The following is a 27,957-nucleotide window of genomic DNA, read 5'->3' as shown; positions in this document are numbered from 1 at the left end:
TGAGAGGCAAACTTTCATTTTTCATAACCAAAACAAAATATTATTAACAAAACACCAAAAACACATAAGATTGCATAAAAACCAAAATTATTAACAAGACAACACCAAAAAACCAAGCACACATAAATTAACTTAATTCATGAAGTTATCCGGAACAAGCATAACTTTATGCCGGAACCGGCATAACTTCAGTTTCAAAAACCAAGAACTCTGCCGGACCCAACATATGTTGCCTTAGACAAACACATTCTTCACAAAAACCAGATTATTAAATAAAAACAACAGCAACAACATAAAAACAGCTGTTCACAGGCAAAACTTCAACGATTCAACAAAGAGAAAACCAAAACGCATATCAAAATCAACTATAACATATTACGACATTCATAATACGACATTCAAAAAACCAAAATATATACATGGGGAATGAAACTAAAGTTCAAAAAATCATACAGACACTATAACAAAACACTATAATTTTAAATAAAAAAGGATCAATTAAATATAAAAAACGATGAAGACAAGGATATCAATTCAACAAATAACAATTTAACATAAAAATAAATATTGAAACGAGCAAAAGATCCAAATTCGTACCTAAGTTTTAGAACAGATGAGACAAACACAAAACAGAGGAGGAAAGAAGAAGCAAAAAAAGAAAAGAAAAGGGCAAATGACGAAATAAAAAGGATTTTAATGGGGTAAGAGTAATTTTGTCAAAAAACTTTCATTAAACAGGCGGCAAGGGCAAAATTTAAAGAAGACATAAATGAGGGGCAAAATATAAAGACCAGCCCAAAAGAAGGGCACTCCGCGCAAAAAATTGATAAAACTTTACGAGTGATATTAGTTGAGGTTGGGATATGAAGACTAAAAAAAAATGTTGAAGTGCGGCGAAAATGTTAGATAAAAATTGTTCACTTAAGTAAATGCTGTGGTAATATCAAAAACTATTAAGTTAATCTTTTTGCCCACTTCGGCAGATGTTACCTCTCATAGAAAAAAGAACTTCAAAACTTACATAGCGAAAAGAAAATATATCTCCGACGTGTGGCCCTCTAGCAGTTTCTTCTGAGCGATCTCATGTCTGAGTGAGTTGACATGTTTTCTACTAGGTGTCTGATCAATTTGCCAATAAATAAATGAATACATAACGAGCCCGTTTGGATTGACTTATAAATTACTAAAACCAACTTATAAGTTATTTTTAAATGTTTGACTAGTAAGCTTATAAGCCATTTTGTGCTTAAAATAAGTCTAATCACCGTGCCCCAAAAATATTTTCATTTATTAGAATATATATTAATTTCTAAAGGCATATACATAATTTTTTGGGAAGCTAACGTGGATATGGAAATAGTGAAGGAAGAAACTCCAAAAGAGCGGGACAAAGCACATAACCGTAAAACTCTCGGTTATAAGCGTCTGAGGAACATTAACATCCCAAAACGACGTCGTTGCACAGAGACCTTTGACATCGTAAAACAAATCAATCAAAGAACCAAAAAAAATCAAAAACAAAATGGTACACAGTGCTTACGATTCATTCGAACTGCTCAACAATTGTCCAACAAAAATCGATGCAATCGAATCGTACGGTTCAAATTTACTCATATCCTGTTCCGATGGATCACTCCGTATCTACGGTCCAGAATCCTCCGTTTCAAATCAATCTCCACCGTCCGATTTCCATCCACAAAACCTAGGTCTTCAACAAGAACGATATGTCCTTGAAAGAACTGTTAATGGATTTTCTAGAAGACAAATGCTTGCTATGGAAGTACTTGTTTCACGTGAACTTTTGCTTTCCTTTTCGGAATCAATTGCCTTTCATCGGTTGCCTAATTTGGAAACTCTAGCTGTGATTACTAAAGCTAAAGGTGCTAATGTGTATTCATGGGATGATAAAAGAGGGTTTTTGTGTTTTGGTAGGGGAAAGAGAGTTTGTATCTTCAGACATGATGGTAATCACTTGAATTCCAGTTTAATTATGATATTCGTTTCGTTTTGTTTGTCTGGTTTTGATTTGAACGTGAAAGAAGGATTTTTGGGTTTCATGGTCTTAAACTTGAAGATATGTAGTTGAATGTAACAAAATGTCATTTAATCTTGTGGTCTTAAACATGTCACGCAGAAAGTTGAAATTAAAAGAGTTGCCAAAGTTGGAAACTTTAGCTGTTATACTAAAGCTAAAGGGGAAAAAGGGTTTGTATCTTCAGACATGATGGGTAATCACTTGAATTGCACTTTAATTAGGATACTCTGTTTCAATTTAAGTGTTTTAGTTTGACTGGGCACGGAGTTTGATAAATAAAGGGGAGACTTTTGAATTTTGTGGTCTTAAATTTAAAGATGTGTGTGTGGTCCTTTAAATCTTGTGGTCTTAAACTTGTAATGTAGAATGTTGGAATTGGAAAACTTACTAAATGCAGAAAGAAACACTCTTTTTGGAACGGACTAAAAAGGAAAGTAAAACACTTAAATTAGTTGAAAATTGGACATTGTTGTCATGACAATGCTATTTCTGATGGTTTTAGATGAGTGAATGTGTATTTTAGTGCCTGCTAGATGTGAAAGGAAGTGTTTTTCCATTGGCTGAATCGTTTTATGATGTTACAAACATAATTAGAACTATGCTTTCCCACTATAAAGGTAATGTTTAAGAGGTTGTTTGGTTGCTGGTTAGAGTTATGCACCTATTAGTAATACAAGCATTAGTTTAGTTATTCATGTAGTATTAGTTATTCCATTGTTTGCCCAATTTGGAGAGTTTGGCTGTAATTACTAAAGCTAAAGGTGCTAATGTGTATTCATGGGACGATAAAAGAGGGTTTTTGTGTTTTGGGAGGGGAAAGAGAGTTTGTATCTTCAGACATGATGGTAACTACTTCCATTCCAGACTTCCAGTTTAATTACGAAATTGTTAATTGAAAATGTCGTAATAATGCATTTCTGATGATTTTAGATAAGTAAATGTGTATTTCAGCGTATGGCAGTTTAATTACAATACTTGTTAGTTGAAAACTTGGCATTGTTGTCATGGATATGCTATTTCTGATTATTTTACATGAGTAAATGTGTAATTCAGTGTATGGCAGTTTAATTACAATACTTGGTAGTTGAAAACTTGGCATTGTTGTCATGGAAATGCTATTTCTGATTATTTTAGATAAGTAAATGTGTAATTCAGTGTATGGCATTTCAGTTACTATATTTGTTAGTTGGACATTTGACATTGTTGTCGTGGAAATGCCATTTCTGATGATTTTGATTAGTGAATATCTGCCAGATTTGAAAGGAAGTGCTTTTACATTGGCTGAATTGTTTTATGATGTTACAAACATAATTAGAGCTATACTTTTCCACTATAAAGGTAATGGTTAAATGTGTAAAAAGAATGCACTCATTTTTGTTTTGCCTCTGGTAAGCGGAGACATACCCGTCGAACTGTAGCTAACCTTTTGCGTATTGTCCGGGTGACTTTTAGGGGTTCGAATTAGCTGTGTCCCTTGTCCTTGCTACTAAAGAAATCTATAGTTTTGTTTCCTCCCATTTTATATGGAAATGTTTGAGTAGACAGAGATACTAACTTGATTTATATGTTACAAGAAGGAAAATAGAAGAAAAGATTAAAGTAAGCGTTGAAAAGATAGTTTGATATGGAAAACATCAGATAACCCCGAATTTTTGTTGAATAGTTTGATGATTTGAATTTGCAGAAGTTGTGAAAGTTGTATAGAAATGGCATGGTTCAAACATTTTGTGACATCCGAAACTAGCCGGAGTGTTACATAAATTGGGACAATGGGAGTATAGTTTTGTGCTCACTGCTTTTAATTTAACACAAATATTATAATGCACGTAATTTCTTTCTTCTTGCACTTGGTGACTTGACTTTCAGGTTTCTTGCTCAAAGCAGTTTGGATATTGATGATAGTATTTTTCTCATGCTATAAGAGTTCGGTTACTGTTAATCTGATTCTTATTTGAAACTTCTATAGGGGGGAGGGGATTTGTGGAGGTGAAAGAATTTGGAGTCCCTGATACAGTCAAGTCAATGTCTTGGTGTGGTGAGAATATATGTTTGGGGATTAGAAGAGAGTACATGATATTGAATACCACCAATGGTGCATTGTCTGAGGTGTTTCCTTCAGGGAGGATCGCCGCACCTCTTGTGGTATCTCTTCCCTCTGGAGAACTTCTTTTGGGTAAGGTAATGTTATCAGTATCACTATCATCTTTTCTAGAAAGTTAACAATAATACTATATATCATCAGCACAAAGGTTGTGCAGAAACCATGTTGACATTTCAAAAGAAGCAAAATATCTTCTTGCTCTTCTTACAGTTATTCAATAATTTCTATCAAATATTCAGCATCATCTAGGAATTTTAGTTCTTTCCACACTCATGCATACAACACTATGGCTTGATGGACCGGGGGTGGGGGGCGTCTTCCCTATGTGTTGTTACTTTTCAAATTCCACATACCAGAGCTTCAATGTATCCATAGAGCAGGGGATACATACTTTTACTTCAGAATATAATTCATCAGTATGATGCACCCTCCATCTTTTATTCCGTGGATCACATGTGATTCCACAGGATCTATAGTCTACTCTCTATGACTTGATGAAGCACTTGTGGATCATCTGTCACTTCTCTCGACTAAAGTCCTAACCTTTGAAAACCATCCGTCCAGCTGCTGCTGCTTCTTCTTTTTTTTTTTTTTTTTTGTGTGTGTGTACTGAACCAGTACCAATTGGTTCTGGGTTAATCTTTTTCAGTAAAATTAATTTTACTAAAAAAAAAAAAAAAAAAAGAACTATGCAAATTACCTGTATCCATAATTGTTGTTAAGTGTTGTTTCAGGATAATATTGGTGTCTTAGTTGACCAAAATGGAAAGTTGATCCAAGACGGGAGGGTTTGTTGGTCTGAGGCTCCTGCAGTTGTTGTTATTCAGAAGCCCTATGCAATAGGTCTCTTACCGCGACATGTTGAGGTAGCTTGAGAGTTTAGTTTGCTAATCCGTGCTTTTTGTTCATTATTAAGGGAATACTTTAGATCTTAATAATCTGGAAAGATAATGCAGTTTGATGTTTTGGGTATTGCAGATACGTTCTCTTCGTGTTCCTTATCCTTTGATTCAAACAGTTGTCCTTCGGAATGTTCGTCGTCTTGTTCAAAGCAACAATGCTGTTATTGTTGCTCTTGATTATTCTGTTTTTGGATTTTTTCCTGTTCCTCTTGGTGCACAGGTAATTGTCACTCTAGAAAGTTCATTTTAATATTATGTTGAACATCTTGCTTATGCTTCTAATCCAGTATTGTAACTGTAGCACATTTATGTCTCTGTGAAACCGAACAACTCCTCATTTTGGAGGGACTGAGGTTTGTCATGACTAAGCTGAGAATGCTTTAGGCACACAAACGGATAATCTATGACTTGCAAAATAAATCTATATCGCAAGTTGTAACTGATCATGAATAGTTTTGCTTACAAGACCTGTATGAGCCATAATAATATTTTTTTTGACTTATCAAAAAAAAAAAAAAAAAGGAAAAAGATTTAGTTTAGTTTAGAGTTTTATGGAAAGAAATTGGTGCCCTGTGAGGTATGCCCTTCTGGTGGGTTGTTCCTTTATCTTTCTTTTCCATCCAGTGCCTATGTCAGGAGATCTTCGTCTTTGATCTCTCTTCGCAGCACATTTTAAGGGCTAAGGCTTTCTCTTTATATAAGGTCCAAAATATGGAAGAAACACGCGTTTGCATGACTCTACCACCCAGTCAATTCTATTCCACATAATCCCTCTTTCATGGCCACATTTCATTCCGGCTAAGGAATGGGAAATCTTTCTCCTGCTACGTGAATCCGTTTTCATTTCTTTCTCGACAGTACCTTTGTCATTTGATCCAACATCATTCTATTAGATAGGGACATATTTGATAAATACTGATAACTGGCAGTGGACTAGTTCGACTGACTCTATTAGATTATATATCTATCCTTGGGGGGGATATTAACACTGATCAATAGTGTTTTGGATGCCATGCCCACATACATGATGTCCCTATTCCCTATTCCTAAGAGAGTTATTGAGAGATTGGATCTCTTGAGAAGGAACTTCCTTTGGGAGGGTAACAGTGACACTAAGAAGATCCACCAGGTTAAATGGTAGGCTCTAATAGGAAGCAAAAGGCAGGGGGCCTGGGAATCAGGAATTTGAAAGCTCCAAACCAAAGCCTTTTGATGAAATGTCTTTGGAGATTTGCTTCCAATGAACAATCCTTGTGGAAAGAGGTGATAAGTGTGAAATATGAAAGGGAAAACAACTGGACAACTAAACCTGTAACTAGTACTTATGGAACAAGTTTATGTAGAGCTATCAGGAATCAATGGCCAAAGCTCAAGGGAAATTGCAAACTAAAGGCAGGAAATGGCATGAAGATATCCTTCTGGGAAGACAATTGGTTAGTACATGGTAATTTGAAACTCTTATTCCCAGATATATATATCCTCAATCAGCAACAAAATGCCTCTGTGGCAGAGGTATGGTCTAAGCAGGGGTGGAATTTGAGTTTTAGAAGACTACTAAATGACTGGGAGATTCAGAGACTAGCAGATTTCTACAAGACCTTGGAGCAATTTAAGGGACCATCTGATGATGAAGACTGCCTAATCTGGCAGATTCACAAACTAGGCAAGTTTTCTGTCAAGGAGGCATACAAGACTTAACATTTACCGAAGCCAGATTGACCACTGGCCATGGAAATTGATATGGAAAGTTAAGATCCCTTACAAAGTTTCTTGTTTTGTCTGGCTGCTAGCTAAGCAGGCAGTACTAACTCAGGAAAATCTCATGAAAAGGGGTTTTAATTTTAGTCCAAGGTGTTTCTTTTGTGGTGAAGAAGCAGAGACTGTTAGTCACCTCTTTATTCACTGCAAAACTACCTTTCAGATATGGAGTTTATTCATCAATTTGAAAGGGTCAACATGGATAATGCCTGAAAAAATTGTTCAAGTCCTGGAGATGTGGAATAGTTATGCCAACCTTTCTGGCCACAAAGAGAGATGGAGAATTATACCAGCTTGCATCTGGTGATCTGTGTGGAGTGAAAGGAACCTTAGATGTTTTGAAAATAAGTGTAATTCTTTACAGAAGATGAAAATGAACTGTCTTGCTTTATTCTACTTTTGGTGTAAACAGGAGTATATGGAAGATCTAGAATCATTTATGGATGTCTTAGGTTCTATATAAGTTTTTGTTATAGGATTGAAGATCTTCTGAATACTCCTTTGTAACTATGAGACCTGTAACTGTTTGTGGCAGGTCTGATTTTTGGATAAATATACAAATGTTACCTTATCAAAAATAAAATAAAATTATATAGATACCATCATTTACCTCCAGAAAGCCGTATGCTTTGGAAGAAGCTAGTGTAGTTTGGAAGGGGTTTTGATTGATCAAAAGAACATCTTCACATACTCACAGGACTATTTCGACTGACTCTACACCCGTTTCATGGACGCCGCTTCCTTCTTATAGTAAACATGACTTTCTTTTTCTTTTTTGCTCCCATGCTTTCCGTTGGTTAACTACCAACTATAGTGCTCTATACTTCTTCACTGCTCGTACAGGCTTGACGGAGTTAAAGCTGTATTGTGGGAATCATTTTGTCTCAATCAATCATGCCGTATCCTTTTTTAATGATTCATTGATCAAATGCTTTATGGGCTTTCTCGCTTTTCTCCTAATACAGGCAAACCTCTTAGTTATATTTTTTTGGGTACCCGCAAAGACATATGATCAAGAGGTTCAGGAACATACCCATTATCTACTGAGTTTATTATGAGAATGTGATTCCAGCTTATCTCTATGATGCAGATTGTGCAACTAACAGCATCTGGAAACTTTGATGAGGCCTTGGCCTTGTGCAAAATGCTACCACCAGAAGATTCAAGTCTTAGGTCTGCAAAGGAGCAATCAATTCATATAAGGTGATTCCCCCCAAGTGCCCTTCTGCGTTTAGCCAAATTTTGTGCTAATTTTTGATAAAGGATAATACTGATTAATTTATCACAATGGGATGACTGGTACCAAAAGAAAGAACTTTTAGTTTCCATCATATCTGAAGAACTTGTGCTTGGGAAGCTTAGTTTAACCTTTACTTGGTTCTGGTGTGTTGGCATGTCTCAGCAATGTATGTGTAAGAGTTTTCGCGTGCTCACGTAGTTTATATGCATAGCATACCTGCTGTAAGACATACAACTATAGTTGCTTCACCTTGACTCTCTGTCTTCTCAATGTTTTCTTATTGTTGCCTCACCAACTTTGAGATTTTGCTTATTGTATCTTCCGTAGAATATCAGTTATACTTTTTGTCTAGGGTTTAATTCTTTCTTATAGAAAGCTGTTGAAATTCTCAATCAGAAAGTCATGGCTTCTTATGGGTTTGATAATGTGGGATCTAACAAAATATGTCGCATTTCTTGATAAAGCTTAGACTATATAGAAGCTATATTAGAAATTAATCCTTATTGAAAGCTTTGGACTTTTTATTTTACTCAAAGAAATAACTCTCAATACAAATGTAAACATCTTTTGATAAAATATAGGCTTCAACCTAAATGTGAAATTTTGATAGCGATATACATTTTTTTCCTTTGGACAGGGATAATGGATAGGATATTATTAACATAAACTTATTTGAGGTGTTATGTTTGCTAGGAAGTTTTACTTCATCTAAAGACTGACAGCATACTGGCTTGACCAGGAAACTCTCTTGGCTCGATTTTATAGTCAGTATCCTTTTTTCCTGGAAAGGTTAAAATATGAACAACACTCAAGGGTGTCGCCTAGTGGTCAATGAAATGGAAAAGCCCTGGGAGACCAGGGTCCAAATTCCAGCAGAGACAACAAAAGATACTAGGCGATTTCTTCTCATTTGGCTAAACCTTGGTGGACACAATTACCCGATATTTGTGTTGGTGGGATGTAGAAGGTAACATGGATTAGTCGAGGTGTGCACAAGCTGGCATGGCCCCACCTTTATGAAAAGATTTCATTAATTATTTTCTCTGAAAAGAAGGAAAGAAAAAGAAAGTGCTTAGCCTAATATACATGAAGAATTTTAACAAGTTTTTGATACAGATATGCGCACTTTCTGTTTGAAAATGGGAGCTATGAAGAAGCAATGGAACATTTTCTGGCATCTCAAGTTGAAATCACTTATGTGCTTGCCTTATATCCTTCCATTATTGTTCCAAAATCATCTTTCATACCTGAACCACAGAAATTTGTGGATGTTGGGGATGCACCATATCTCTCCCGAGCTTCCTCTGGCCTGACAGATGATCTGGATTCGATGCCTTCAAATGTCTTAGAATCTGATGAAATGGATATAGAATCCAAAAAAATGAGTCACAACACCTTGATGGCTCTGATTAAGTATTTACAGAAGAAGAGATACAGTGTTATTGAGAAAGCTACAGCTGAGGGAACTGAAGAGGTGGTTTCAGATGCTGTCGGAGATAGTTTCATTTCTTATGGAACTGGCCGATCCAAAAAACCAACCAAGGTAAACTTTGGGTTTTTATCTTATGCCCTCCATCGTGGGGAAATTATTTTTGTTGAGTAAGTTCCCAATTGAAATGAAACCCTCAGGGGTTAGCCTGGTGGTAATTGGCTTGAGCCTTGGGGTTTGCTCCCTTTCAAGGTCTGTCTCAAGTTCGAAACCCACTGAGTGCAAACAATTTCTGAGGGCCATCGGACTGGGGTAAAACCCTGAATTACCCGTGGTGCACTTGCGGGAAACTCCTTGCCGAGGGCCTGTGCACCCCCGGGATTAGTCGGGGCTCAAAGAGACCCGGACACCCGGTGCTTAATCAAAAAAAAAAAGTTCCCAATTGAAATGACTAGCAATGTATTTCAGTATTTATAAGCAAAGCTTTTTAGAAATTCCAAAGACTCCAGAAGGGAAATTGTTTTTCACATGAACCTTTCTTTGTATCCAAGTGTAAATACCTTTCTGGCTGTCTGTGTTTGATGTACTTCTAATTACCGAAAACCTTATTAGAAAGAAACAATCCAGTTAGTGCAAAATTTTCTGATGGATTATTCAATTTATAGATCATTTATGGCCTACCGGAGGAAAGTCTAAATGTCAGGGAGGTAAGTTCTGATCTGCAAAAGTGCTGGCTTATTTTAGTGGATCTACTGAAGGGAAAAACCACTTAAAAAGGGAAAAATAACTAATGTGCCTCGAAGAGCTGTTAGTACTGTGGTAATTCTACCTTGCTGTATTACTTGCGTAATTTACATCTAAAATGTTGCCTCCTTGATCTATTTAGGGCAGAATTCATGCTCCAATCACTTCCATCGCTAGGGATATGGCTGCAATACTGGACACTGCACTTCTTCAAGCTCTGCTTTTAACTGGACAGTCCTCGGCTGCTACAGATTTTCTGAAAGCCCTCAACTACTGTGATGTGAAAATATGTGAGGAGTTCCTGCAAAAAAGAAGCCAGCATGCTTGTCTGCTAGAACTTTATAGGAGCAATTCAATGCATCGTGAAGCACTGAAACTTCTCCATCAATTGGTAGAAGAGTCCAAGTCAGAGCAAACAACGAAGTTCAAGCCTGATATGATCATTGAATATCTTAAAGTATGCTTCTTTATCTACTTTTATTTTCTTTCCTTTTAGGTTTTAATTACTTGAGCGATGTGGAAGCTTGTAAAAATTTTGGATCAACTATTTGGAGGGCGGTATGAGTTATGGGTCCATGTCAGGGCAGATATCAGGCATAATCGTGAACTGCCAACTTGACCGTCATGGAAGATTTCGGACCGTGATATGTCTAGGAGTACTTAATCCTTTTAATATTTGATACATGTACGTTTGTGGAAATTCTTGGGGTTATTTCCTATCATACGCTGCATTTGTGCTCACTGCTCAGCACAAGGTTAAGCGAAGCTCTCTTGAAGGAACTTTATGGAACAAAACTTCGTCAATGCAGTTATTATATCATTTCATAAATATACACCTGATTGTTTCTTGTTTTTTTGGACAGCCCCTTTGTGCAACTGACCCCATGCTTGTCCTGGAGTTCTCGTTGCCTGTTCTTGAGAGCTGTCCTATGCAAACCATTGAGCTATTCTTGTCTGGTAACATTCCAGCGGACCTGGTGAATTCTTACTTAAAACAGCATGCTCCAAACATGCAGGCAACATATCTGGAACTCATGCTTGCTATGAATGAAAATAGCATCTCCGGGAATCTGCAGAATGAAATGGTAGAGGCACTTGTTCATCTGTCTGGTTTTTCTGTAGCGTCTCTTTTTCTTTCCCCTATGTTCCTTCTACTGCGTAAAAGCTACGAAAGCAAATTGAGTGAATCGAGAAAATTGGAAACAACTATCTAGCTCCAATACTGTTTATCAGGGGATAAGTTTTTGTGCTTCAATTCCATGCTTCTGTGGCTATGATAAATGCGCTTAGTAACTTGTGGCAGGTGCAAATTTATCTCTCAGAAGTGCTTGATTTGTATGCTGAACTTAATTCCCAGCAAAAATGGGATGAGAAAACATGTTCTCCGACAAGGAAAAAGCTATTGTCTTCTTTGGAGAGTATCTCTGGATATAATCCAGAGGTGTTACTGAAGAAACTTCCACCAGATGCTTTGTATGAAGAACGTGCAATTCTGTTGGGGAAAATGAATCAACATGAACTTGCGCTGTCTATTTATGTGCACAAGGTATTTCTCCCACCTAAACTGCACATGACATCTTTTAGGATAGTCTTTTATCTAATGCATTGGTGTTTTCGAGGGGACTTAAGGTATGGCAAAAATCAAAACTGTACAAGTTCTTTATCGTAAGCATTATTACAGAATTGTATTGTGAACTTGCATTTGCCGTTAGATCTGTTGACTAATCTAGCAGTTAATCTCAGTAGTGCGATCATTTCACTCTTACTTTAGTTAGTGTACCTGTTGGTCAGACATGTTAACCTTCTCATAGTTATCTGGATAAATAATTGTTAACTTTCTCATAGTTCTATTATATAATTGGATTTTGCTTTTACCCTTTCTTTTTCTATATGTTGTTGGGCTAGTATGCAATGTTAAGTAGGGGCATGGGATATGACATCTTTTTTGTCATTAATACATGTCTAATTTTTTGAATTTGATGGCAGGCATTGAAGTCTTTTCAGTTGTCTCTTTTTGTTGCATTTTACCAGCTTGAATGCATTTTACTGAAGTGAATTGCTCTCTTTGATTTATAGCTTCACGTTCCCGAACTTGCACTGTCCTACTGTGATAGGGTGTACGATTCAGGACTTCAACAACATTCAGCAAAATCTTATGGAAACATTTACTTGACTCTACTGCAAATCTATCTAAATCCCACGAAGACAACAAAAAATTTTGAGAAGAAAATTACTAATCTGGTATCATCTCAGAGCCCTGGGATTCCAAAAGTTGGTTCAGGAACTACAACAAAGGTTAAAGGAGGCCGCTTCAAGAAAATTGCTGAAATTGAGGGCGCAGAGGACACTCGACTCAGTCCAAGTGGCACTGACAGCGGTAGGAGTGATGGAGATACAGAAGATGCTGCCGAGGAAGGAGGTTCTACTATTATGATAGATCAGGTGCTGGATCTTTTGAGCAGAAGGTGGGATCGGATTCATGGGGCCCAAGCGCTGAAACTATTGCCAAGGGACACTAAGCTACAGGTAAATGAACCATCAAAATGTGATGGTATACATGAGCTAGATGAGGAAGGTGGTCGATATTTAACCAAAATGGGCTGAAGTAAACAATCATTCCTTGCGTGCAGAAGTGATTCTCTCAGAAAAGAAACCAGAGATAGGCTCTGCTATACCATCATGCCACAACCCCCACCCCTCCGGCTAAAAGCTATAAACAGAAAAAACTCACTAGAACACTAGCTAAGATATCTAGTCAAGAGGGATGGTACTTTCTGCATCTGAGCACTAATCATGTTAACAACAGCATGAACATGCCCAGTATATTCCCACGAGTGGGGTCTGGGAGCACTGAACGTGTTAATATGTCCTAAATTCCTAATGTGTGGTTTATAGATTAGTCACGTTCCTTAAACTGCATATGAGATGTTTCCAGCTATATTATTTTTAAATATTGACTTTGGGATAATACACATTAAGGAAGCTGCAAGGTGAAGTTTGATCAATCTGTCTTTCAAATGGTCAAGTATACCGAATTATCTGTTTGAAACAACTGCGCCAAGTAAAATACTGTCTAATGTTACTCCTGATACACTGGTAGATATCATGTCAGCATCTTCTTGGTTCTCTTTGGACAAAGAATCGTTTTAGTTTTTCTTTATGTTCTTATGAGAAGATAAGGTAGTAGAGCCTTTAGGGTTTTCTGAAAATACACATACACTACTCTGGGATAGTTCATGCAACATTGTTTATGTGTTAGAGTAAACAACCTTTCATGCCGTGACACAGTGGCGGAGCCAGGATTTTTCACCAGGTTCAAAAATATAAAAGAGTAGGAAACGAGGAAGCCAAGGGAGTTCAACATCTACTATTTATACATAAAAAAATAATTTTAACCTTGTGTATACATGATAATTTTTCGCTGAAGGGGGTTCAGGTGAACACCCTGGCCTCCACTTGGCTCCGCCCCTGCCTTGACATGCTAAAATTGCAACTGCAGAATCATTATCTCTAGCTTTTCCCTGTGCATGGATGTGTGCATGAGCAAGAATGTTTCACATCTTCCTGTTATAGTAATATATTGATTCATTTTGGCATCATGCAGAACTTGCTTCCATTTCTTGCTCCTCTTCTGAGGAAATCCAGTGAAGCGTATCGGAACTTTTCAGTGATAAAAAGCTTGAGAGAAAGTGAAAACCTACAGGTAAGTCTTACTGTGGTTAGACCAATACACACACAGTTTATATTTGGTCCTTTGGGGTCTTCTGGCTTCGCTTTTACTTGTTCTTTTGTTCGCCTGACTGCCAGCCAAGGCTTAAGTGGGTAAGGAGCAATTAGCCCGGTTATATCAGTGTAGAGTACATTGATTTTCTTTACTGGCATGTGAATCATCTTTTTTATCTGTTCTATGGCAATTACCAATATCATCTTTGCAATTTCTATTGTTTTAGAGTTTATGTTAGAGAACGTGTGGAAATTTGAAAATTAATCCTGGAGTATTTAATATGTATGATTAGATTGTGCACTAAAGATGTGGTTTAGTATTTGTTCTCTCACTGTAAAACTGTGTATGAAACAGGTTAAAGATGAACTGTATAGCCAAAGGAAAGCAGTCTTGAAGATCACAAGTGATAGCATGTGCTCTCTTTGCAACAAGAAGATTGGCACCAGTGTCTTTGCAGTCTATCCTAATGGTAAGACAATTGTGCACTTTGTTTGCTTTAGAGATTCACAGAATATGAAGGCAGTTGGAAGAGGTTCTCAGTTGAGGAAGAGATGATAACGAGAAATTGGATTTCGTTGAACTGCATTTTTTGGGTTGCTGTATATGGCATTGATCCGTTTTCTTTATGTTAGGACCGTTTAACATGTTCTGCGGCTTTAAGTTTTAAGTCACCATTTATTCCTGAAAGTAGGATACTTGTGCTCTCCGTGTTTCTGTAAGTGTTCTGGTGTGTGCATGATTAATACCAAGAGATATGAAGCGTGGTGGTGATACACCACAAAGGAATGTGTAATGCTCACTTTGTTGTATATTATGTCAAATATGGAAGTGAATGTGACGGATTTGAGGTTGTGTGATGTCAGCTTGTATTCGAGGTTTGTTTGTGACTTAATTGTGCAGTGTGTCTTTGTATGCATTGTTTGTTGCAACTCTGGCTGTGAATGTTCAATTATTGTGCAATAATACACAATTTTCGGTGTTGTTTGTAAAGCAACAAACCCCATTGTTAAGCATGACAATAAGATTCACACTGACATCCCACTAACAACAAACCTTGGTTGACGATAGTGGCTCTCATAAAAGGTGCACAACCACCCCAATCGTAGAGCACGTATGATTTGGACATCAAAAAGCTTCTTACATCTTCTCAAATGAGGCATCACAAAAGCTTTCTTTCCACCCCCCTACAAGAATACAGAGGATCATTGAGGTGATCATGGTACACCACATAAGATACCTAAAGAATTTGCGGCACAGGAGGGAAGTCACAGAATCTTGTCCCACGGAATTCTCTTAAGGACTCTTTCCAACTAAAGAATTAATTAACTCAATTTTTTAAAGAAGAACAAATGGGTTATATAAAAAGGATGCTACAGATATTCTGAAATAAGTTATGCTCACCGAAAGAATTGCATCCTTTAAAAAATCATTCAAATCTATCGAATTATTTGACTTTTGATGCAAAAGATTCATAGATGGAGCTAACCATTTTGATAATATATCCTAAATCACTCTCTTAGTTCAAAGGAAATCCTATAGATCCAACAAACAAAGTAAAGAGTCCTAATATGGTATCGAGCTGGAACAACACGTTCTTCTTGAATATCCTGAACTTGAGAAGTGCTTATCTCAGTAGTCAATTCTTTTGGTGTCCTTAGAATTTAAAGAACCTAAAGGAGCATGAATCATATATCCTTCCGGATGCCAATTTTGACAAGATTGTAAGTTTTTTTTTACTAATTTGTGAAATTCGTGAAAAAGAAATATGGGGGTTGTCCAATATCTTTCTTATTAGTTGATACCTCAAGGGAACTTTAAGAACCAAAATGAATTCAAAAAGCTTTAATTACTGAATCGCTGCACACCGCTAGTTTTCGGCTATGAGATATCCATGAGTCCATCCAAGTCAATACGGATGTATTTTTCAGGTGAGACATCTAAAGGAGAATCACATTAACCTTAGCACCAAGAATTGCAGAAGCAGCTGTTCCAACAACGCCAGTTCAAGAATACCAAGGTAAGCGGTGTTGATACGCAAGGGTATTTGTCAGGAAAGACCTTGAAATGGGAGTTGAGCTGATTACTATGTCGGAGTTGATAGGAATAAACACTTGTTGTTGCTGCTGCTTTGTCGCTGCTGCTTAGTTGCATGATTCGTGTCTTTGTCTTGGCCATCATCATAGTAAACTGATTGAGGTTGTCTGTGTCAATGTCTCCCTCGTTTTCCATGCCAATTCTTGCCCTAAGAATCAAGCATTTTTTCAATGCAATATTGTCTCTGACGTACCCAAAAAAGAAAGGGTAATCCCACATTTTTTTTTTATTTTTTTAAGTAGGGAACAGTTGTCAATGGTTTTCAAAAAAACGACTTAACTGACCAAACCGCACCGTACCGAATCGATTTGTAGGTTTATTTTAATAAAACCGATGGTTTTTATATAAATATATAACTGTATCGAATAATTAGGTTGGTTTATAATTTTATAAAAATAAACCGAATAAATACCGAACCATACAAAATAAGTTTATATGTGTAAAATATATTCTATATATTAAATTTAAATATATAATTTCGCCTTAGGTTCAGGATGATGAAAATGACCACAAGGCGGCAACATAATTAACACCTAAAGTTCCAACTCTGAAATTTATTATACTTCTCCTATTGAAATAAATTAGTTCTACCATCTCGAATAATAACTAGCTTGTAAACACAAGATATTTCAATGATCTTGGATAGAAAGTTACAAAGTATTAGATATCTTTCCTCTCGTAAGATTTTATATTTCTCTTATTTTGGACACTTAATCTTAGTAGACTCAGTTCTCGAGTCCCATCTTGATTGATTTTTCCCCCTCGTGCGATCTAAATTATACTTTTTGTCTTTGCTTAACACTGTTTTACACTACCATAAAATAGTGGAATTAATCTTTATTCTTTTCGTCTTTCATATTTTCTTTATTCATCATCTTTTAAACAGTAAAAATGTTTCGGGAATTTTTGCCAAAGTCCTATAGAAGTATGCATGATATCGTGTCTTTAACTTTTACTAGTGAATATAACATGATGTTCTTTTAAAAATAAAATACTGAAAATTAACCGAACATACCAATACCGAAGAGAAACCGAGATGATGAGACGGTTTCGAAAAGTTTAATTTTGATTCTACAAAATGAAATAACCAAAAAATTGATATGGTATAAATTTTATAAAATAACCGCTCGAACCGTACCATTGACACCCCTAGTAGCTATCCTTTCGGGTGCCACTACTGAAAAATCACCATTTTCCCATTGACTTCCCCCTGAAAAATTTCCAGTAGCTATTTTCCACTGAATGTCGGTGGAAAAACATAAATAGTAAAATTTTCACATGAAAAAATTATGAAGTTTCCCAGCGTTTCAATGGGAACCTGTTTCCCACCATGCATTTTCCCAGTGATATTGTTCGGTGGGAATGAGATGGAAAAATCATGTTTTGTAGCATAAATTTTTCATTGAATGTCGGTGGGAAAAACCTCTTTTTCTAGTAGTGTGCGCTCTGGGTAAATTCCGCTCCTAGTGCAATTGCCCGCAAATCAAACAAGAGATGTAAACCGCACAAGGCAAACCCTGTACAACAAATTCGAACTGAGAAAGTTGTTGGCGAGGAAAATCGTCCTCAAGTCTCACGTGGGAAACGCCTTGTTGAACCAATTCAGCCGCCCTTGCGGGTGATAATCACACTTTTAATCCATTAGTCTCATTAAATTTTGATTTTGGTTCGTCTGATATATGATGAAATACATTTAATTTTCAATGTATCAATTATACACTTTTATATTACAGTGGTAAGTCTCCAGCACTTTAAGGGGTCTTTGTTGGCCAGAAAGTGAATTATTCATGTATTAAATCAGTATAATCAGTGCTCTGTATCATGTTTAGTAGCATTTTAGTTGCTATGTATAACGTTCAGCACACCAAGTATGGTATTTGATTATCAGTCTACAATCCCACATAGCTAAAACATGTATAAGTTATGAGTCAATTTATTTATTATTTATTGAGGGTAGAAGATGAAATAACTAAATACATTGGGCTCGTATGATATGCGGGATGAAATAGACAAGGATATTCAATGGGATTACTATCCCACCCTTTATATAGGATAACTAATCCCACCATTTAGTACATTCTATGAAATTGTTATCCCTTATCCCACCAATCAAACGCAGAATAAAATAATCTGCATTTTGTCCCATGTGATTGTTATCCCATCCCGCATACCAAATGAGTCTTTAAATGCTAACTCATATATAAATAATTGAAGCATGTATAACTAAATCTTGCATGTAACTCTAACCAAACGACCCCTAATAGCTCTGCCCTTCGTATCATTCGGAGTTAACACTAATTTATAGATGATTTGGTCCCTCCCTGGCTCTATATTTAAGGTGCTGGCCTTGTTACTCTGAAATCCCGTTTCTGTTGCATCATATATAGCTGAGCAAAAGCCTGTAACCAATTATTGTATGTCTGTCTTGTTAAGTTCAGATGTAGAAGTACCATAGCCACAAAAATAAGTACACTATTCGTACATAAAACTTTTTTCTTTATTTCACGTCATAATAAAAATTGGGAGGACAGAGTGCGGTCCATGCCTGGTCATATCTTTTGCGTTACCAATAGAAGCCAGAAAACACCGATGTTTTTTCTTGTAGCACTTGTTATTGGCACATTCTTCTGCACAATTAATAAAACGAGGAGATATTAGTTACTACTACTAGACTTTTCAAATCCAACTTGTCAATACACAACTGTTCGTTTACATAAACTATGTGCTCTCCATCTTCTATACCAGTTGCTGCTCGCTAGTTGGGAGCATCTCGTGTACACCACCTATAAAATGTGGGGTCAATTTGGTTGCTGGTTAGGAAGGAAATTATTCCTGTATTAAAATTAGCATAATTAATATCCTATTTGGTAGTTTTTTAGTTACTTTGTATAAAATTCAGCTCACCAAATATGGTGTTTGGTTATCATTTTATAATCCCACATAACTAAAATATGTATAAGTTATGAGTTAATTTATGCATTATTTCATGCAGGATAGAAGATAGAATAACAAATAATACATGTATAACTAAACCTTAGGTAACTAATTCACGTATTACTAATACTTGCATAACTCTAACGAGCAACCAACGACATTGCATTACCCTAACGAACAACCAAACGGCACCTCAATGTAATAGTATTGTCATGTCATATTATATTAATGGTATATATAAATTAAACTCAATATTAAATACCATTCACATTATAGCTCTGGTGGAGTCGTAATTATAGACGGGGGAGATGCTTCTCAAGCAGTAGTAGCAGTAGCAGTACTAGTTTTATGTGCAAAAAGCTTTTCACTAATGTATCAAATACCATGGGTACTTTATATTAGTTTAGTACTATATATATACTAGTTATGTGAGGTCAAGATATAAAAGTAGATATTTTAACTAAAAAAATATAATCTGTGTTAGTACAAGTGTACAACAACAACAACAACAACAACCATATACCCATTGTAGTCCCACAAGTGGGTAATTATATAAAAGCAAAATTTTCATTCCACTGTTTTAATATTTTAACTTCCATTTTGATAAAATTATTTACTTCAAATCAAATGCGGAGCCAGAATTTGACATTTATAACTTATGTATCCTAATTTTCTGAAGTTATTTAGTTCTAAATAAATAATCTATACATAGTTAATGAACTTTTAAGACAAATACATAATTTAACTTGTGCAGCGGATGGAGCTGCTCCTCTCTTAATTAGGGATTAGGGGTTCGAACATGGATATGGAAAAAATCTTTGGAGGAAGTGTTCCCTCCGAATAGGCGCGATACAGTGCTAATTATCTAGATTAATTGGGCTTAAATGCGGATATGGAGCACGAACCAGAAAATCAAAGAACATGAAAAATGAGGTAGAAGGTTCGATAGCTTTTGAAAAGTAGACCTTAAAAATAAAAAATAAAAAAATTGACTTAAATAAATAAGATTAGGACCCAAAAGTAATTAATTAATTTTTTTTTAAAGAATTAGAAATTATTGTGAGGACTACAAAAGTCCCCAGGTTCGATAGCTTTTGAAAAGTAGACCTTAAAAATAAAAAAATAAAAAATTTACTTAAATAAATAAAATTAAGACATAAAAGTAATTAATTAAAAAAAAATTAAAAATTTGGAAAACTCTTGTGAGGACTACAAAAGTCCTCACATTCCCTCTTATATTTTATAGTAAAATGAGAATCTCCAATTCTGTCGTCCTCACAATGCCAATACAATCCACCAAGCTTCTACACGTGGCTGCTTTCTTTTTCATTTTTGCACTCATTATTTTTTTCCTCATGTTTATCCCTACGTGGGCTTAGTATTTGGTGTATACCCCATTGATATTTTAGTAACTTCCTGTGAATCTTTATGGCTCCTTTCTCCTTCCTGTACATATTTTGTGGTTATTTTAAGTTTTTATATTTATTTTAAAATAAATAATATTTTATGTCTTTTGTCCCAATTTAAGTATCTTAGTTTAACTAAGTATAAAATTTAAGAAATAAAAAGAGATTTTTCAATATCGTGGTCCTAAATTAAAGATGTGTATAATGTACTTAAATGTTTTTTGAATTTCCGGTTATAAACTTGCAATGCATGATGTTTATAATGTCAACTTACTAAATATAGAAAGAGTCACTGTTTTTTGACAGACAAAAAGGAAAGTAAGACACTTAAATTGTGACGGGGGTATATAAATTAGTATTCTCTCCATCCCAATTTATGTGGCACCTTTCAGATTTCGAGATTCAAACAAGCCTTTCTTTGACTGTAATACTTTAAATCTCTTTTAAATATTCTTAATTATCACTTATTGTGATTTATAATACTTTTTATATAGCTTTTAAATTTGTAAATTTTATTTCAAAAAACTAAAAGATTTCATGGCCAATTCACAGTAAAAAATAAATTGTTTGACTCTTGAAATTAATCTAAACTGTGCAACATAAATTGGGACAAAAGAAGTAGTTTTTTTCTTATTCAAATTTACCCTTGTTTATATGTGTGAATTTTTGCATAACCAAGAAATCATATTAAATTGATACTATTTAATTAAGGAAAATTTAATGAAAACAATTCTTACTTTCTAGGAGTAAATGATTTCTTAAGGAGTGTGACCAAACTAAAAACTTTATATAATATGGACCTAGGGGTATATTAGATTACCCTTTACATTTTTGATAAAATTTAGGCAAACTTTCGAGCCACATTTTTGTTTCCAACTGGAGCATTTATTAGTTTTTACTAACTACTCTGTTCTGTTTTAATTTATGTGGTACTTTTCGTTTCGCGAGAGTCAATTTAACTAAAACTCAAAGCTAAATTAAATTAGACCAATTTCATATTTTATATAAAATTTAAATATTATAAAACTATGCAAAAAGTACTATATATTGCAATGAGAATTAACATTTTAAGCATAATAGAGAATTACATTAACTCTTGAGATTCATTTAATGAATTTGGTTTTCTCCCTTAAATTCATCTAAAACTAAGCTTAAATTACCACATTTAACTAGAATAATCTCTTGCCACATGAAATATCATGAGTGAAATTAAAATTTAATAAATACCAAAAGAAATAATTATTTATATCCATAAATAGAGAAATTAAATGCTCACAAATTTGTAAAAATATCAATATTTTTAATTTAGATTTCACCGAGTGGTAATTATTTTATATAATTTAAGTGTTACTTACAAAATGCCAACTCATTTTTGTCCCTTTGATATTTGCTAATTTTCCTGCCAAACTTCCTTCTTCATTCGTTTTTTTTTTTTATTATTATCTAGTTAGGTGTCTAAGAAACTTTAATGCTCCCTCCTTTTTAATTTGTTTGTTAGATTTAAACTTAACACGAAGTTTAAGAAAGAAAAAAAAACTTTTGAATCTTATGATCTTAAATTAAAGATATTTAGAATGTATCAAAATGTCCTTTAATCTTGTAGTGTTACAAATGCAATGTGAAAAATTGTAATTAAAGAATTGCCAAAAAAAAAAAAAGAGGCATCTTTTTTTACACAGAGTAAAGTACAAACAAATTGAAACATATGGAGTAATTATGAAAACTTACCAAGGGTACTAAATTATACTAATTATGTAGTGAAAAAATATAATAATGCATACTATACACTTCATTGATTAAACCTAGGGGTGTTCACGGTTTGGTTAAAAACTGATCCAAATCGAAAATCAAAACCAAACCGACTAAATAAACCGATATTTACTTGGGTTAGGTTTGGTATGGTTTTGAATTTTTAAAAATCGATAATATTTGGTTTGGTTTTGGTTTTGGTTTTACTAAAAGCAAACTGAAGAAATCTAACCGAACCGACAAATTTTATACATAATTATATATATACAATATATTATTTTAAAAAATACTTTTAATAATTTATATACTTTTTAAGCAAAATTTTATTTATCTCTAATGGGCTAATGAACTTTATACCTTTAGTCGATTTAAAAAAAAGAAATCCATGAATTCAAACTCATGTATTCAAAGAAACAACTATATGAGATTTACCTAGATTATTTTTTGCATTTCTTATAAACTTTCTTCACTTAATCAAAATCATAAATCTTAGAAATTTTCTCCATAATGCAAGAAACTATAGCTACCACAATAAAAGGGTAATAACGGATTCTAAGTTGAAAAAGGATATAAAATTCTCTCCTAATTGCAGGAGAAAGAGAAATACCCTTAATTTTCTTAAAAACCGAAAATCCGACTCAAACCGAACGAAACCGACTACAACCAAACCGATGGATATGTATTATATTTGGTTTGGTTTGGTTTTAATAATTTTAAAAACCGATTAGATTGGTTTGGTTTTGATTTTAACCCAAAATCGACCCATGAACACCCCTATTTAAATTATTACTACTTTTATATCTTGAACCCGGGCCTCATAAAACTAGTACGTGGTATATATAGTTGGAAGTAGAAAAGCAGTTGGCAAGCCTACTTGTTCTGAGGAAATACAGCGACTAAAATGTCACGGTGTCACAATTTTGAGTTACCTCATCTTTTTCCAACAGTATATACACCATATATACAGTTGGAATTAGTGCATTATAATTTTTTTTCACTGTATATTGAAGCCAAGCGTCGCACTTCCCTGCCTGGCAAAAAGGCAAAGGGGTTCAATTGAACCTTTTTCATTGAAAATTTCCACTTACTATGTAAATAGGATAAAAATTGTTTTTTTTTTTTTATATATATACACACACTCACCCACACATAAGTTGGTTGAATCCCTTTAGATTTTTTTATTATTTTCTTGGAATTCCTTTCCGCCACTGCTGAGTGCTGACTGAGGATGTATATTTGAGCTGTCCCACAAATAATTGGTAGGTTGATCAGTACATGGATTTGAAAACTATGGACTTCTTAATTGTATCATTAACAAGACCGGTAGTTACAAAACAGTATGAGAAAGACAAAAAAGAAAATACAAAGTTTGCTATATATAGGAATCCAATCAACTATCCTTTAAGCCCACAATGAGCATCTTGACAACCCATAATTCCTAACATGGTGGGACTTATATTAGTCACTTAGATAAGAAAAAGAATTAATATTATTATGAGGCTGCTATTTTCTCAAAAAGGATCAATCTATTATCAGCCAGTCTAGTTTTATAAGCTGAATTTTTGTACTCAAACCATGTAAATTCTTTGTACAAGCTGCTATCTTCTCCTTCCATTAGTGATGGCAAAGGTGCTATCTTTTCACTCAATGGTGGTCCTCCAAAATATATCATTGATAGTCTTGATTTCACACTGTTGGTCAATACCCTATGCTTCACACTCTTAAACCTCCCGTTAGTCATAACCTGAAATCAATATTAAACTGGACAATTTAATCTTAGCAGTTAAAAATTAAACTGAGAATTAATGTCACTCATGATTAAGTTATAAATTAAAGTGAGAATAAATATCACTCATGATTTAAGTTATAGTATATACAAATAGTTTCAAAATCTTTTTTACTATTAGTGTATTTTGACATTTTATGGAAGATTGCTTTCCATTTGTCTAAGGTTACAAATTGATATGTTTGCATAGGAATTTACCAATAATTGATTTTTAAGTGACTTGATTGTATAAATCGTTTTTTACATTATTAGTACATTAAACCTATGCGTCACGGGTTCAAGTCGTGAAATCAATTATTGATACTTGCATCAAGATAGGATGTTACATTACACCCCTAGGGTACGGCCTTTCACAAACTGTGTGTGAACGCATAAGGATTCGTGCACCTGATTACCCCTTTTTGGTACATTGAACTTGTACTATATCACTCAATTATAGTTATGCGATAAATGTATATATGAAACACTTTATCTTACATATATTAGTTTGATGAAAGTACTGGATGAAACCAACTTGCTCAAACTCCTATTACTTGAGACAACATTCTGACTAAAAACTTCCATGCACTTCATGTTCACATCACATCTAATTAATACATGAAACGTGTTTGCACAAAAGCTTTTCTTGTCAAGGTTTTGACCTTAATTTTGTTAGACAGTGCTAGAAAGTGTAATACTTGAGAAAGAAAGTTCCTCCCGATAACAACATAAAGTGCAAACAAACAAACGTTTAAATTTTGTTTAAAGTGAAAAAACATGGAGAAATGTCCTGTACCTGCAATGAGTCACCAACGTTGACGAAGAAAGAATGTTCATCAGGTGGGACAGATATCCAATGGCCATCTTTTAGTAATATTTGGAGCCCCGAAGTGTTGTTGGATCTTAATACTGATATGATTTGTGGGTCTGTATGCTCTCCAAATCCAATCAAATTATTAGTATTATTATCACTAAATTCTTCGATTTCTCGACATGGTGGATAGTGATTGAGCCTGAATACAGAGTCGCTTTTTTCATCCATTAATAGCTTACTAAAAACATTCTTAGGATGAATCTTTAATCCTTCTGCCAACATTTCAAGAATCTCACACGACATTTTCTTCACCGCTGACACATAATCATTTACCGCAGCCCTGCAATAACAATAACAAAATCAAGAAATGATAAATAAAAAATCAAGATTTTAATACATTACTCTGTTTTCCTCTGTTCTACTCTGTTTTAGTATCTTACCGAATGTTTTCTGGATTTACACCTAATATAGATGCAAATTTGTGGTAATTGAACTCAGAGTTTGTTGACACGAGAATGTGTTCGACCCAACCGAAATCGTCATTTTGTCCAATCTGTTTATTGCCATAGCCAAAAGGGTCAGCAGGACCTGCTTTTAGTTTCTCACAGAGGGGAGAAGAGAAGAATTTAATGGCTTCTGATTCAAGTTTACTTATGAATTCCATAGGGACATCATGGTTTATGACCTTGAAGAAACCGAATTCTTCGCAAGCCTTAACAATGAGGTTCTTGGAGTCGGGTTTAGAGAGGTCTATCAATGGAACACCATTGAAGAATGAGGTTGGTTGGGACATATGGTTTGCTTGGTGATAAGTGTTGACCAGTATTTGTTGTGTATAGAAATGTATGAGCTTTATTGTAGTTGTGAACACTTGGATGCCTTGCTATTTATAGGGAACTCTGTGTCAAATACGCGGCGTGCACTCTATTGAGTCCGCTTACGCAGAATTTTACATAAGCGTTGTCAACCTAGTTAGAGAATTCAACTTATGCACGTGTTTGAGTCTCGAGCTTCAGGATTCAAAAACTTCTGGTTACTTTTCAAAATTGACGTTTACAAGTAGTAACTTTCAAATGGTTAAAGCGTATTACTATCTCTTGCTTCATTTGCTTTATATTTTGCTATTTTAATGCCATATTTTCTTGCAATTCTGATTCGTAAATTTTTCTTTTGAGCCGAGAGTCTATCAGAAACAGTCTCTCTATCCCACAAAGATGGGGTAAAGTCTGCATATATTCTATCTTCTCCTGACCCTATTTATGAAATTACACTGAGTATGTCGTTGTTGTATATAAAGAGTTAAATATGTGAGCGGAGTGCTTACGGATGACATCGCTCTTGCACACCATATATTTGGAGAAACTTAATTCTCATTCATGTATCTTTTGTCTGAAAATTTTATCACTTATAATTAATTAATATGTATTCTTTTTATTTTATGACTTTCAGTGTTACATTAATTGGTTTGAGACAAATACATGGAGGATATAAGTTTTTGTCATCCACAAATCACTGTGTCCTCGAAAGATAAAAGTAAAACCCATCAATAGGCACCTGTAGTCGTTCATTTCTTTCACTTAAGCATCTAAAGTAATCTTTGTTCCATTTAGACACTTTAGGTAAGGTTCGACTGTGTCACTTAGACACTTTTTGCTAATCTGACAACTTGGGTGAATTGCACACCAAACAGGTGCCTGAAGAGCCTCAAAAAGCAGATTTTTTTTCTTTTTGTTTCTTCATTCTTCTTCTTCATTCTTTTTCTCTACCATCACCAAGCTTACTCCTTTAATGGAGATTGGATTTTCCTACTCAAATTTGTTACGATCGCTATTGCTGCCATTTCCACCACCACAACTGCTACACCTAATAATCAATCTACCAAAATTCCATTTCAACATTTGCTTCATTTGGATTCTTAAAAAAAAAAAAAAATGGATAATTGATTTTGTTCTTAATATTCACCAAAATAGGATAAAACTCTTCTAATTTTAGCAACTTTTGGAAAACGTATCAATGGAAAACACAATATCAGATAATAATTCCCAAAAAAAAAGGGTCAGATTCAATTTAAATGATATTGTTCACCACCTCAGAATGCAATGCAGTTGTCTAATAACTTTGGAAAATGAAGAAACGGGTGCAGTGGTAGTTTTACGCATACAGTTAACATTTGCTTCATTTGGATTCTTAAAAGAACCAAATGGATAACTGATTTTGTTCTTAACATTCTCAGATTGATTAATTCAATGTTGTCAGTTCATTTCTCATTTAGAGTACGAAAAAATGATGTTCGTGGTGGGGAGGGGGATGGGTGCGGCGAGGAAGACGATCAGATCTTTGTTGGGGGGGGGGGGGGGGGGGAATTTATTTTAACATTATTATTTGATCAAACGCTGCATGTCCTAACTTAATTTGTCATTTTGCCACGTCATCGGCTAGTGTGTTACACACATTTCACATATTTGGCTGATTGTGTAAAAAATGTCTAAATGACACAGTTAAAACTTACCTGAAATGTCTAAATGGAACAAGAGTTACTTTAGGTGTTCAGGTGAAAGAAGTGGACGACCATAAGTTGATGATAACAATACCACCAAGCAGTGTGCCTTGAAGTTTATTTTATTAAAATAATAAAAAAAAATCAATCAGGAAAGTACAAGTATAGGGACCAATTCATACTCTTTTTTTTTCTTTTCACAATGAATGAATAAAGGTCACTATTGGTGGTAGGCACAGTGAATGCACTTGGTCTAATCAAGAGTCCGGAATCAAAATGCCCCAAAAAATCATTTTAACTAAAATAGCTTAACAAAAAAAATGTTACAAAATTATCTTTAGCGTAGTATTTTACTGCGCTATAGCAATTTTTCTCTCACCTATAGCGCAGTAAAATACTGCGCTATAGGACTCCACCATTTTCCAAAAACAGCCTTTTTTTTTTAATTCATTATTTGTTAAATGTTTATGAATTGTTAATTTGTTAAATGTTTATGAATTGTTAATTTGTTAAATGTTTATGAATTGTTAATTTGTTACATGTTTATGAGTTGTTAATTTGTTAATTATTTATGAATTGTTAATGAATTATTATTTTGTTAATTGATTATTTGTTAAATATTGATTATGAATTTATTAGTTGTTAAATATTGTTTATGAATTGAAAGAAGTTGATTGGTAATGAATTATTGTTTTGTTAACACTTTGTTTGGATGATTGTTATGTATTGTTTCATAATGTATCGTATTGTGTTGTATTGTATAGG

At 34.6% G+C, this 27,957-nt stretch overlaps 2 protein-coding genes across 6 annotated transcripts; one reads left to right on the top strand and one right to left on the bottom strand.

The window, feature by feature from the left end:
* The first annotated feature begins 1,358 nt into the window (after nucleotides 1-1,358).
* Nucleotides 1,359-14,790, top strand: LOC132618247 (vacuolar sorting protein 39-like). Of its 4 annotated transcripts, none has more exons than XM_060333306.1 (13): nucleotides 1,359-1,964; nucleotides 4,002-4,213; nucleotides 4,871-5,002; nucleotides 5,115-5,258; nucleotides 7,887-7,999; nucleotides 9,153-9,579; nucleotides 10,131-10,172; nucleotides 10,352-10,666; nucleotides 11,073-11,294; nucleotides 11,513-11,755; nucleotides 12,286-12,735; nucleotides 13,814-13,912; nucleotides 14,288-14,790. In XM_060333306.1, exons 1-13 carry the CDS (start codon nucleotides 1,523-1,525, stop codon nucleotides 14,486-14,488), a joined length of 3,042 nt encoding a protein of 1,013 aa, XP_060189289.1. In that variant the 5' UTR covers nucleotides 1,359-1,522; the 3' UTR covers nucleotides 14,489-14,790. The 4 variants fall into 4 exon arrangements, with proteins under 4 accessions (XP_060189289.1, XP_060189290.1, XP_060189292.1 ...); XM_060333309.1 differs by lacking the exon at nucleotides 1,359-1,964 and adding an exon at nucleotides 2,082-2,880 and having other exon boundaries at nucleotides 4,002-4,208; XM_060333308.1 differs by lacking the exon at nucleotides 1,359-1,964 and adding an exon at nucleotides 2,087-2,880.
* An 8,346-nt stretch (nucleotides 14,791-23,136) lies between these two features.
* Nucleotides 23,137-25,561, bottom strand: LOC132617661 (gibberellin 2-beta-dioxygenase 1-like). Of its 2 annotated transcripts, none has more exons than XM_060332715.1 (3): nucleotides 25,136-25,561; nucleotides 24,678-25,035; nucleotides 23,137-23,357 (listed from the first exon to the last, which is right to left on the bottom strand). In XM_060332715.1, the coding sequence occupies exons 1-3, from the start codon at nucleotides 25,486-25,488 to the stop codon at nucleotides 23,298-23,300; spliced, it is 771 nt and encodes a 256-aa protein (XP_060188698.1). In that variant the 5' UTR covers nucleotides 25,489-25,561; the 3' UTR covers nucleotides 23,137-23,297. The 2 variants fall into 2 exon arrangements, with proteins under 2 accessions (XP_060188698.1, XP_060188697.1); XM_060332714.1 differs by lacking the exon at nucleotides 23,137-23,357 and adding an exon at nucleotides 23,397-23,860 and having other exon boundaries at nucleotides 25,136-25,559.
* Nucleotides 25,562-27,957: the final 2,396 nt, after the last annotated feature.

This window comes from Lycium barbarum, chromosome 11 (assembly GCF_019175385.1).
Source record: "Lycium barbarum isolate Lr01 chromosome 11, ASM1917538v2, whole genome shotgun sequence".
Classification (NCBI taxonomy): Eukaryota; Viridiplantae; Streptophyta; class Magnoliopsida; order Solanales; family Solanaceae; genus Lycium; species Lycium barbarum.
Note: the sequence above shows the minus strand (reverse complement) of the source record. Positions and strands in the feature narration are given on the sequence as shown.